This window comes from Crinia signifera, chromosome 19 (genome assembly GCF_055691185.1).
Source record: "Crinia signifera chromosome 19, ASM5569118v1, whole genome shotgun sequence".
Taxonomy (NCBI): Eukaryota; Metazoa; Chordata; class Amphibia; order Anura; family Myobatrachidae; genus Crinia; species Crinia signifera.
Genome location: NC_139226.1, coordinates 131,993,795 through 132,006,759, shown reverse-complemented (window position 1 = coordinate 132,006,759; position 12,965 = coordinate 131,993,795). Strand labels below are relative to the sequence as shown.

The 12,965-nt window shown below is 44.2% G+C and overlaps 1 protein-coding gene across 5 annotated transcripts in view; it reads left to right on the top strand.

Annotated features, from left to right (window-relative positions):
- The first annotated feature begins 6,370 nt into the window (after window positions 1-6,370).
- DVL1 (dishevelled segment polarity protein 1) overlaps window positions 6,371-12,965 on the top strand; it is a 187,221-nt gene continuing 180,626 nt past the window's right edge. For 2 of the 5 annotated variants that reach the window (XM_083163376.1, XM_083163377.1), the window contains exon 1: window positions 6,371-6,790. In XM_083163376.1, coding sequence (XP_083019502.1) covers window positions 6,621-6,790 — 170 coding nt within the window. In that variant the 5' untranslated portion in view covers window positions 6,371-6,620. The remainder of the gene's footprint in view (window positions 6,791-12,965) is intronic. The other 3 variants (XM_083163374.1, XM_083163378.1, XM_083163375.1) reach the window with 2 other exon arrangements.

Below are 12,965 nucleotides of genomic sequence, written 5' to 3'. Positions count from 1 at the left end.
TGACGGCACCTGCCAGAGTCTTTGCTCTCTAGTGCAAATGCGTCATCTTCCCATATCCCATCACTGGCAGAGGGTGAGGAGCAAGCAAGGTAAGATGCAGTGCTCCCTCTCACCTCCCCTGCCCCCTCCCCCAATTTGAGTTGTGCCCTCTGTGGAATACGCTCTCCAGGGCACATGCACCATTGTCTCAAGTATCATTGGGAAGATGGTGTCGGTCAAGTAGCAAGCAAGGTAAAGCTGGCCATACATCAGAAAGATCGATCTTAAGATCGATTGCGCTCATGATTGTGTACAATTTCCCTTGAAATCCCCGGCAGTCCTTGGTGGTTTTTGGACACACAATCTACACACAATCCATCATACAATCAGTCATACAATCCATCTACTGCATGATTGTGTACACAAAATGTGCACACAATCTGCATACAATCCATCTTACAATCAGTCATACAATCCATCTGCTGATTGATTGTATGATTATGTACATAAGATGTGCACACAATCTGCATACAATCCATCTTACAATCAGTTGAGATTGTATGATTGGGTACAATATCTTTCTGATGTATGGCCACCTTAAGACGCAGTGCCCACTTATTTTTCCCCTGCCCCGCCTGGATCTGAATGGCACCCCCCTGTGTAGTGCGTTCTCTACAGTGCATGGGCAGTTTTCCCAAATATAACTAGGAAGATGGTACCAGCCGAGGAGCAAGCAAGATAGGATGCAGTGCTACTTTGCACCTCCCTGCTTCTGAATGGCGCTCCCTGGCCCCCAGCCACATTTGGCGGCCCCGCATTCTATTCTTTTTTTATTTTTATTTTTAGGGGTGGGGGGATGGGCACTCTTCAATGTTTAAGCCCAGGGCTAGAATAAGGGCCCAATGGGGGCCTGGAATTGGAATTGTTCAAGGGCCTATTAGGAGAAGTGGAGGAGTTGAGGCCAATTCCATGCAGGCATGTGGAATCCATACACTATATAAGCTCCAGTGTCTCACAAATATATTTATATATTTATTTGCATAAATGTGTAAAACAGAAATACAATTTTTAATACTTTTTGGGGTACTTGTTACCTAGAACGGCGCAGACGATTTTGATCCTAGGCATCGCAAGTAAAAAAATCGCGTCGGTTGCATCGCATGCGGCCAAAAAATTGCATGCGATGCGACCGACGCGATTACCACGATTTCACATATGGAACAATGTTAAATGGCTCACAGACCCCAAATACCCGACCTGAAGTGTGAAATGGCCCCCTCAATTGTTAACGTCACCCCACGATCAACGTCAACCCGAAGCCCGCGAGGGGCGGCAGTACGCGTTCTCCTACCTTTTCATACCCCCACTATCCACGTCAGTGTGGAGTCGAGAATAGAAAGTGTGGCGAGCGCAGCGAGCCACCGCGCCCGAAGCGTGGCGAGCGCACGCCACACTTTCTATTCTCAACTCCACGCCGACGTGAATAGTGGGGGTATGAAAAGGTCGGAGGACACGTACCGCCGCCCCTCGCGGCCTCGCTGCGCTCGCCACGCTTCGGGTGGTGTTAACAATTGGGGGGGCAATTTCACACTTCAGGGTGGGTATTTGGGGTCTGTGGTCTATGTAAATCGCGTCGGTCGCATCGCATGCGTTTTTTGGCCGCATGCGATGCGACCGACGCGATTTACCTTTTGCCATTCATTTCTATGTGAAATCGCGGGCATCGCATCGGTCGCATCGCATGCCATTATAATAGCATGCGATGTACATGCGATGCCCGTGATGGGCGCCGTTCTAGGTAACAAGTACCCTTTTTGGTTGGGTTTTATAGCCAACTCTGTGTCCAGCTGGTATCTGTTTGGTGATCATCACGCTGTCATGATGATGGGCCTACTTTAATGTGGCAGCCTGGAGCTGCAGCTCCATCCGGTCCTTTGTTAATCTGGCCCTGCTTAGGCCACACCTCCTCCTGCACAGTACCGGGGCCCGGCACTGCTCTGTATGGTCCTGCCGATGGTGACACCTGCCCAGTAGAATACATCTCTTGTGTTACACAGGCATTTTGAATTGTACGGTTGACTCCAGCATTAAAAGGTGCCAAGCTATTACGGTGGTAACCTGCTGAAATGAAGACGTCGCACACATCACACAAGAGCCATTAAGCTTCAAGCCTGTACCCAGTCTAAAATAAGACTTGTGATCCAATAACCCACTGCAACCACTGAGGGCATGACAGATACACTTGCGATGACAGATAAGGTTATCCAAGTTACTCGTCAGCCAAGTGATGAGGTCGACAGGGTCTGAAGGTCTGAAGGTCGATACAAGCATTAGGTTGACAATGGGAAGGTCAAAAGGACAACATGAGTTTTTGACATTTTTTCATTCCGCCACCTTGTGCCGACAGGCGGTATTTTGTACCCTACCATCCACTACGGCACAGTGGGAGAATATAATATAATGCAGAGTGCAGCAAGGCACCGTGCCCAAAGCATGGTGAGAGGAGCGAGCCATACGAAGGGATGCATTACACTTAGACAATGCTCATGTCAACTATGTTGACATTCAGGACAAAAACGTTGAAAACCTATGTTGTACTTTTGACTGTTGACCTTCTCATTCTCGACCTAATTCTTCTGTTGACTCTACCGACCCTGTCAGCCTTAGGCATGTCAACCTATTTAAGGTGTTGACCTAAGCCCTATCGACCTTCAGTGGTGGACCTAATGTATGTCGACCTTCATTGAGTTGACTCTAGGACCCAATCCCTCCAAAGTCTATAAGGATCCTCAACTCAACCAATAAACCTTATTTGATGGCAGTCATTACTGGCCTGGGCCATCGTAACGTATGGGCTTAATGGGCATCTGCTCAATGGCCCCCCAATTCTAGGTGCCTTCAAAAAGGATTGGATTGGGCTTTTTGGCAACTGCCTCCTGAGCTTCTTGGGAGGCAGGTAGAGAATGGTTACACACAATCGGAATGGACAGCGGTATCCTCATCCTGCTTTCCAGCCTGCCGCCAGACAGTGAATGCTTATTGGTGGTTGGCTGGAGCTATCCACCAATCATTTGTCAGATGGAATAAAAAGCCACACTCGCGGTGAGAGGTCTATTGCAGCCCTATTTAGGAGAGTGCCGGCCACCTAACTAGCATTTCTATCTATCTATCTATCTATCTATCTGTCTGTCTGTCTGTCTGTCTGTCTGTCTGTCTGTCTGTCTGTCTATCTATCTATCTATCTATATATATATGTATGCAGGGGCGGATCCAGGATAAAATGACAGGGGGGGCACCAAGATAAAAAAGGGTTTGGGTGGGGGAGGGGCGGTGTTAGTGGTGCTAGTGTACATGCTAAGAGAGCGGCAGGAGAGGGTGGGAATGGAATTAAAAATAGGCCCTGGCATTTAAAGTACGCAGGCCCACCATGGCGACAAAAGTGAAGGATGTAGTTGTGCGCGCGCCGAAGGCGCGCTTCGGAAAAAGGTGTGTGGCCACTCAACAGGGGGCGTGTCAACACCATATACAACTTCTACACATTATGCAACAAAATACTAGACCCCATTATACTTGCCCCTTACACATGATGCCAAATGGAATGAGCCAAAATTGACATAATGCCACATGGATTGAGCCAAAATTCAAATAATGCCACATGGATTGTGTCAAAATTCACATAATGCCACAAGGATTGAGCCAAAATTTACATAATAACACACACGGATTGAGCCAAAATTCACATAATGACAAATGGATTGTGTCAAAATTCACATAATGCCAAATGGATTGTGTCAAAATTCACATAATGCCACACGGATTGAGCCAAATGCATAAAATGCCATACGGATTGAGCCAAAATTCACATATTGCCACACGGATTGAGCCAAAATTCACATAATGCCACACGGATTGGGAAAAAATTCACATAATGCCACATGGATTGAGCCAAAATTCACATAATGCCACATGGATTGAGCCAAAATTCACATGATGCCACACGGATTGAGACAAAATTCACATAATGCCACATAGATTGAGCCAGAATTCACATAATGCCACACAGATTAAGCCAAAATTCACAATACACTTCATAAACGGGGACATTGTCCACCAAAGGCTCGCATTAAACATTTACACCATAATGTCCATTACACTTTAAGTTACACACCATTATGTCCATTATGTGTTATGCCAAACACCATAATGCCTATTAAAAATTATGCTACATAAGTGCTGCTTCTCTACATGCTCATTGCCAGAGGTTCCATGCTCGTTGCCATGTGGGATTACATGCTCATTGCCAAGGGGGAATACATGCTCGTGGTAAATGGGGGACAGCCGCCGCCAGGCAGAAGTGATAGCCACTGACAGTGGCAGAGCCTGGCTGTATTCAGAGCACTGCAGGTCCCGGCTATTTGAAATAATACCCCTTTCACACCAGAAAATGCATTCCCAGGTTGGCCCCTTTTACACCAGCCTAGTCCCTGCATTTTCTGGTGTGAGGGGGAGAGAAAACCACCCCTCCCCCCTTTAACCAGTTATCTCATTTAACCGGCTATATCTTCGGAACCAACTGACCCATTTACATGAGACAAGTATCATATTAAAGAACTTTTGAGTAGGCTTTGAAACTGAAACGTTTGGTTCCAGAGTAATCTGCCCTCAAAGAACATGAACAGCCATGAAATTACATTTCAAAAATAAAAAAATCGGTTTACACGCAATATCTCTGGACCAGCCTGATATCATATTGAAGGCCCAACGATTTGGAATTGAATGAAATCAACCACAAGCTTCTGTGATGCCAGGGCGGGAACTGGCAGCTGTCGGAACCGGATGGGGGTCGGAATTGACGGGTCCCATATTATCCTATGGGGAAAAAACGTTACAGGTTTGCCAGGCGATATCTCCGGTTCCCGGGGGGCTAGAGACACGGGGCTGGGCTCGTTGGAAAGCCCTGGTCCTCAGCTACAAAATAAATGACAGGGGGGGCACGTGCCCGTGTGCCCCCCCCTGAATCCGCCACTGTATGTATGTATGTGAAGATAATTTTCCAAGGATGTATTTTATTTGATTCTGCAAAGGTAGTATGAAAAATGTCCCAATGCGTTTTGTCTTACATAGACTTCATCAGGGGAACCATTTACAATCTGCAAATATAGACATTGTTTCAATGCACAATCATAGAACATGGATTTTAATTATAAAGGATCAATTCAATAAGTCTTCAAGATTTTTAGAATCAGAAAAAAAGAGAAGATAAGTGGTGGTGATTCTCACGACCACTCACCTTCGCTTTTTTTCTGATTCTACAAACCACCTCCAGTCCCATACACATATGTACTTAGTACTACGTTAGTCTCCGGAAGCTACGCTCCGCCCCGGATGAGTTACACAGCGTGGAGCTGGAACAGTCAGGATTTTTACCCTGCGCTACATGCACGTGTGAGTCATTCAACAGTAATATAGCTGCCTGCCTGGGGGGTAATTGCGCGCCAATGTGCAGATTGCACGGCGCTGTAAGTGAGCACACTGCAGGGTGACAGGGTAATGGTTGTTTACATAATGCAGGGTGACAGTGTGCAGCACTAATGCAGGTATTACACAGTGCCAGTGAGCACACTGCAGGGGGTGACAGGGTCAGAATCTAGTATCTTGTGATGTCATCAGGATAGTATAGGTCTGGGTGCCGGTAGATATATATATTTACTAGCGCTTGCTTTTTAAAATTTTATTGGCTGAGAGAGCTCTCTCTCAGCGGCCTTAGCCAATCAGAGGGTCGTCCAGTGTTTAAAAGTCATCTGCTGCAGCTGCCGAGTCCCGCCGCCTGAAAGCTCCACCACTCCGGTCCCCGCTACACAGCCGCCATGCCTCCTCTGCTGCTGAGTCCCTCCAGTCCCCAGCATTAAGGTACCGGCTCCCCGCCAGTGCTCCGGTCCCCATCCCGGCCCCGAACCCGCCGCTGATTAAAAACCACATGCGATTGATCATGCAATTCGATAAATATTATGTGCAGCTCATAATATCTATTGATGCGACATTCATTAAAAATGCATGCAATCATTCGATTTATCGGTCAGATGTGGCCGAAATCGAATGATTGCATGCAATATCTCACATATGTATGGGCAGCATTACATCGGCCCTGTATAATATACAATGTGTATATCAGGACACTTAAAAGAAATAAAACCAGAAAAGGAAAAAATTGGTTTAATAGGAATGCAAAAAAAAAGAATAAGTAAAAACAATAATAATAATAATAAAAAAAAGATGACTACAGGAAATATGAAACAACTACTGTATTTATTTTGGACAGAGCAACGAGCACTCCTAGAAAAGCCGTGCTGTAGTGCATTCCGTCCGTGTGCCGCCAGAGGGCGCTGCAGGGAGCAGAATGGCCCTATCCGCAGCCATTACATAGTGCATTGCTGGATCAGGCTTCTGCATCTCCCTTCCTGTTTTGAGAGAAACCCTTGGAACAGTGCATTGTGACAGCCTGGTATTGAGTGACTGTCAGGGGAAGAGACAGACTTTGCTTCCATATTGTGCCATTCTGCGCCTGAGCCTGCAACATCTTCCCCAGAAAGGAGCCTTGTACATTTGGGGGGGTGTACCCCCCCTCTGACATTTTTTTGCTCATGGCTGAGACTAAAATCATCTACCATATAGATGAAGAAGAGACCCCCTATCTGGTGAAGCTGCCGGTGTCTCCTGAAAAAGTCACCTTAGCAGATTTCAAAAATGTCCTCAGCAACAGACCTGTCCACAATTACAAATTCTTCTTCAAATCCATGGACCAGGATTTTGGGTAAGATACTCTCCTGCTTCACAGCTGACAGCACCCATGGTCCATGTCTGTGTGTGTGTGTGTGTGTGTGTGTGTGTGTGTGTGTGTGTGTGTGTGTGTGTGTGTGTGTGTAGGGGGCATGCTGCGAGCTGTCACTGCTGCATCATACAGTGCTGTCAGTGTATATGGCTTCTGTACTGTATATGACTATCCAGCACCTGTCAGATGCTGACACTGACATGCAATGCACTGTATTACCTGTGTCTGTTATTATCATCATGTAACTGTGTAGCTGCATGTTTGTGCATGTGCACAATTACACTACGTGGGGGTCAATTCAATTATTAGCGAAGGGGGCGAGTTGCCGTAGTAACGGCGAAGAAACGCCGGGACCGGCAACTGATATCACGGCCCATTCTGTACTGTGCCACTTTTTGTGCAGAACAAAATTGGCGAGTCCGTAAGTGGCACGTATGGTCACTCGCATGCACTCATTTGGCGAATCTAATTGAATCAGCCCCTAAATAAATATATATATATATATGTGTGTGTGTATAAAAGCATTTATGTGTGTATTGTGTTTGCGCGTGTTTGTGTATATATATATATATAAATATTTATGTATGTATTGTGTGTGTGTGTGTGTGTATTTAAGTATTTATGTGTGTATTGTGTTTGCGTGTGTTTGTATATATATATATATATATAAATATTTATTTATGTATTGTGTGTGTGTGTATATATATATATATATATATATATATATTTATATATGCATTGTTTGCATATAATATTTAGATATATATAAATGTTTATATGTGTGCGTGTATTTATATATCATTTTCTATGGTAGTTTAGTAGGGTATAGTTTATGTACAATAATGTCTATTTCCAGGATTTCCAGAATGCAATGCCAGATGATTCACAGTTATACACTGGGGATGGGGGACTTTAAATCCTTGCAATGTCACTGCTTCAAAGGGATTGTTTTTACTGCCATTTTCTATAAAGGATGATTATTAAATGGGAGGGGGGAATAGACTTCTAAGGAGAAAGCAGCATTTAATAAGTGCCAGCTCCCATACCTGTCAGGAGTGAGGAGACACATGGCAGGCGATGCATGTAAATGTGTATTTTAGTGCTGGGGGAGAGATGTCATACGGGAGGGTGGAACACCTGAAGTTTGTGCACCTTTGCTCCCCGGCTTGTGTGTCTCCCCCCTCCTCCTCCTGCAGGTTCCTGACTGGTCTCCATATCATTTTATTGGTTTTGTTACCAGAAATGCAGATTCACGCCTATTCCTGGACATTAACCCTTTGTGTGATGTCTGGTAGCCCGTCATCGCTCCCAGGTACTGATAGCATGACCTATGTGTCTGCATTTCCTCACTGTTTTATTAGTACAGTAAATGTCTGGAATTCTAGGTCTCTTTATGATGTTAGATGGTGACAGCCTGGATTGGCATGTGTGATCCTCCCAGCTTCACTCTGCCAGCCTGGCACTGCCCGGCGTGCCGGATTCTGCAGGGCAATGTAATCTCCTGGAGCATCACGCTGGCTGCACAGGAGGCCCCACAATAAACATGGAGGGAGGAGGGAGGGCATGCCTTCCCTGACACAGGCGAGGTGCAGCAGGGAGAGTCATGACACAGCCGAGGCGGATGGCAGTTCTACAGGCTTTCTATACTGTGTGCACCGCCTCTCCGGCACCTGTACAATGGTCTATAGACATGGGCTAGTGTGACAGAGCTGCAGGCAGGGAGGGAGGACAGCAGCCGGCATGTGACCTACAGCTGCTTGCTGATGTGCTGCAGGAACAGTGAGTGTACAGTTCAACACACTGATACTGTATATAACAAATGCAGCAGTGTACTGGCACTGGAACTGTATATATAACAAATGTAACAATGTACTGGCACTGGAACTGTATATATAACAAATGCAACAATGTACTGGCACTGGAACTGTATATATAACAAATGCAGAAGTGTACTGGCACTGGAACTGTATATATAATAAATGCAACAGTGTACTGGCACTGGAACCAGAGGTGGGACTACCAGTGGTGCAGCAGGTGCATCGCATCGGGGCCATCGGGGGGGGGGGGGGGGTGGTTAGTACAAAGTACCTGTGTCTGCCAGGAAGGTATAATCATGCCCAAAGTCAGTGTGACTACACCCCTAAAGCCATGTCAACCTTTTGAGTGGTCGACCTATTGATCCTCACATAGCTGTAGCCTCTGGAGCAGGCAGGGTGTGGGAGATCCGCCCGGGCACTGCCCGAAACATTGTGAGTCTCCCAGCAGTAGAGTAGGCAGGTATGCTACAATATGATTTGATTGGATTGGCCAGCCACCATCTCTAGTCTTTATGTGTTTGTTTAGTGAAGGCAAATGTTTTTCCATTACACCTGGGGCAGTAAGTGGCAGTGGTGTAACCGTAGCCCCCACAGACCCTGCAGTGGCTTGGATGCGGGTACGTGTGGGTGCTGGGGGTTCTGCGGGGGCTGTTGCTGCCCCACTGCCCGGACCTGCAGATCTACTTGTCTGCTGTCCTGGTGCTCCTGCTCTTATGAAAAATGTCTCTCACAAAATGGCCGGAGGAAGGGGGGAGGCAATGAGCAGATAGAATGTGGGTGGGGGGTCACCCACATTCCACCTGACGGTATTCCGACAGATGGGTGAGCGTAACGAAGCCCCTTGCTGCACTCGGCACAGGTTTTACTCTCCCTCTACGCGAGTTGTGCACCTGTTAATGGGGATCTTTACTGTTGGGCATTATACGGTCAGGATTCCGATGTCGGTGTACTGACTATCGGAATCAGGACTGACGCTCTGTCACCCGGCACCCATTGTGGCACTGCAGATAATTTTATAGTAGTGGTCTATAAAAATAGTGGGGACACCAGTGTGAGAAATCAAGGAGGCCTATTCTTTTTTCAATATAATATTGACACTCAGACGTCCAATGTGTGCAGGCTCCGGCCCCTACACAAGACTGTAAGGGACACACAGTCACTTACACCTGAATAGACGCATCCATATATTCTGGTCTCATATCAACCAGAATGTTAAAACAAGATTTAACACGTAACTGTGTGGAATTAGATGTTTTTAAAAAAAATATCTTCTGCAGTTATTTAAATGATACAAAGGACATGAATGAGACTTGGGATGGCCATCGACCATCGATGATTAGAAATCATTTATGGCCGATGTCGAATAGTTTTGACATCGATGGGGGAGAACCAGATGGTTTCCCACCATCGATGTCAGGCTTAACTGAATAGTTTTGTTTTTATTTTTTCATTAAGGGGCCGGGACACAGAGCATAGCTCCGCCCCCAACAGCCCCCCCCCCCCCCTGTATTTTGATTGGCCCACAGGCCAATCTTTCAAAGCAAATGGATGACCATTGATATGTAAAAACATTGATGGTCATCCATAGCATACTTATACACCACCGATGGCCAGTTGCACTTTTGCCATCGATGACAACCATCGATGGCAAAGGCAACGATGACCATCCCTAAATGAGACCTTTGCAAAGCACCATCCTACAGTTGACCTATGATGACCCAACTGCGTTTTTGCACCTGCTCTTACATTAACTCTCCCCACCCCCCTCCCCCCCAAAACAGTCAGTGTGAGTGTAATCGAAAAAAGGTGCCTTAGTGCAAATGCATTCCAATCGCGGCACATGCATAGTCTGGTAAAAAAAACAATTTTGTTGCTAGAACATCCGCATTGCTTACATGCTTGAATCAAGCCTATAGTCACCAGAATTGTATATTGGTCACTAAAATGCTCTGCATATTTTATACCAGTCACCAGGATGTTCTCTGTATTGTAATGTAGTTACTAGGATGCACAATGTATATGTCAATGATACCCCTTCACATTGCGGCAATAACCCAAGTAATTGCCGTATCGATGTACGGTGTGAAAGCAACAAACCTAATAACCCAGGTTGACAGACCGGGCAATTCGACCCGGGTTATAAAAAGAGTTAAACCTGGGTTGCCCGGCATTGCGATGTGAAAATGGTATAAGATTCTCCCTCCCCTGACATACCACTGCTGGACAGGTAAATCATGTTAAATACCGGTACATATTAGTATCACAGTGATGATAAACAGAATATACTACCGGCAAATAGTTTAGATGTTAAATGGTGCATTTGTCCTTAAATCCTTCTTAGATGGACAAAACCATGTGCACTGCAGCTGGGGCAGATGTTACTTGTGCAGAGAGAATTAGATTTGGGTGGGGTTTTACTTCAAAGTGAGATCTATATTGCAGTGTAAAAATAATGCAGCCAGTATTTACCCTGCACAGAAACTAAATAACTCACCCAAATCTAATTCTCTCTGCACATTTTACATCTGCCCCACCTGCAGTGCACATGGTTTTGCCCATCTAAGAAGGATTTTGTCAGAAAGAGTGAACTAGAATAAGGCCCAATGTGCCCTTGCACGTGGCATTGACACTTTTGAGACATATGAAATACTAGTGACAACAAAGAGCGTCATACAATACATCAGTGATGTCACAGAAACAAAGAGGAACTCCGATGAATTTTGGTTTAGCCCTCAAAGTATCTGCCTTCACGGCATGTAGGCAATTGCCAAACTTTTAAAATGTGTAAAATAAAATATATCTTCTAAACTTAATATAGAAAAATGAAATAAATAGGTTTTTTTTTATTTTGTTCTAAGGATATTTTTCTGCAAGAGTACAAAATAAGACATTTCCTAGTCTCGGGGACGTCTGTAACAGAACCGCATCGTTCCTTGTGATTCCATTTTCATGAATGCTGATAATTGTTATTATTACTACACTGACTGTAGCTTGTGACCAGCAAACAGTCACATAATTATAGAAAGGTTATTAACTGTCATTTTAAAGCAAGCCAATCGGAATCCTTTACAGTTAAATAACATTTTTATATGTATTTAAAGTTTTTTTGCACCAATACACCTACCCAAACAAATGATCAGTGTTCTAGATCTATGTAGTCCGCAGCTGATAATGGATCTACTAATGTTTGACATCCTAGTCTCATCAATAACTTATTTATCAATCTTCTGCTGACAAGGCCGCAGTCATGGTTATAAAGGGTCATTGGAAAAATGAATTTGGAAGTCATTTCCTTTCAGCCTGAATGGATCTCAGGGGAAGCAGGAATATGTATTATTTCCAGCTGTCAGCAGCAGTTTATTCTTGCATAATGGTAGGAGAGTCAGGCCGGGTAGAAGACTGGAAAGTCACAGTGGAGAGGCTGAAAGTGCACATTCTGTTCATTAACTGGGAACCAGTGACATCAGGGAGACATATGGCACAGATAGCGTCATGACCCAGTGATGTCACCAGTTCCTGATGAATTCATTGGTCACATTCTCATGAATAATGTTCCAAAAAAGTAAATAAATACAATTCCAAAAATGGCTGCCTCCACTTATACTGCTTTCACATTGCAGAAATGGGTATTGACCCTGTATTTTTAAATGGGACTTTAAAACGGGTCTGAGCCTTGAGACCTTTCACATTGCAGGTGAAAACCGTTTTAAAAATCATGTAATACCATTCAAACATTCAACCCGTTTAACCCCCAAGGGACACGTTTCAAGCCATTGAAATAGAGCTGTTCAAACTGCCAAAAAAAACGGCTTTAAAACGTGTAGGACTCTGCTTTTTAACCGTGTTGAAATACCGGTTAACTTTAACCGGTAAATCAACTCTGGCGCTTTCACATTGCAGCCTTAAACGTTTTAAAATGGGAAAAAAACGGCAATATACCGTTTTAAAAGTGCGATGTGAAAGGGGTATAAGTGTTTGCTATGTTACATTAAAACTCATATTTTCTCCTCATGCACTACTTCGGAGCTGGTTTAGCTCAACAATATCAATCGAATAATAACTTTTTTTAAATTTCTTTGAGGAGCTAATATGTTATATTGTTAATCCAATTTAGAATTGATTATATATATATTTTTTTTTTTTATGAATGTCATTTTTATGTTTATTTATCTTTAAACAATTAAATCAAAGTAAAGTAATTTATTAATTTTTCCAGATGTGCGGCATTCGCTTTTCATTCATATATATATATATATATATATATATATATATAAAAATACATATATGTATTAAATTGATTGGTTTTAAACATTTAATTATTTACTACTTGAATTATTTAC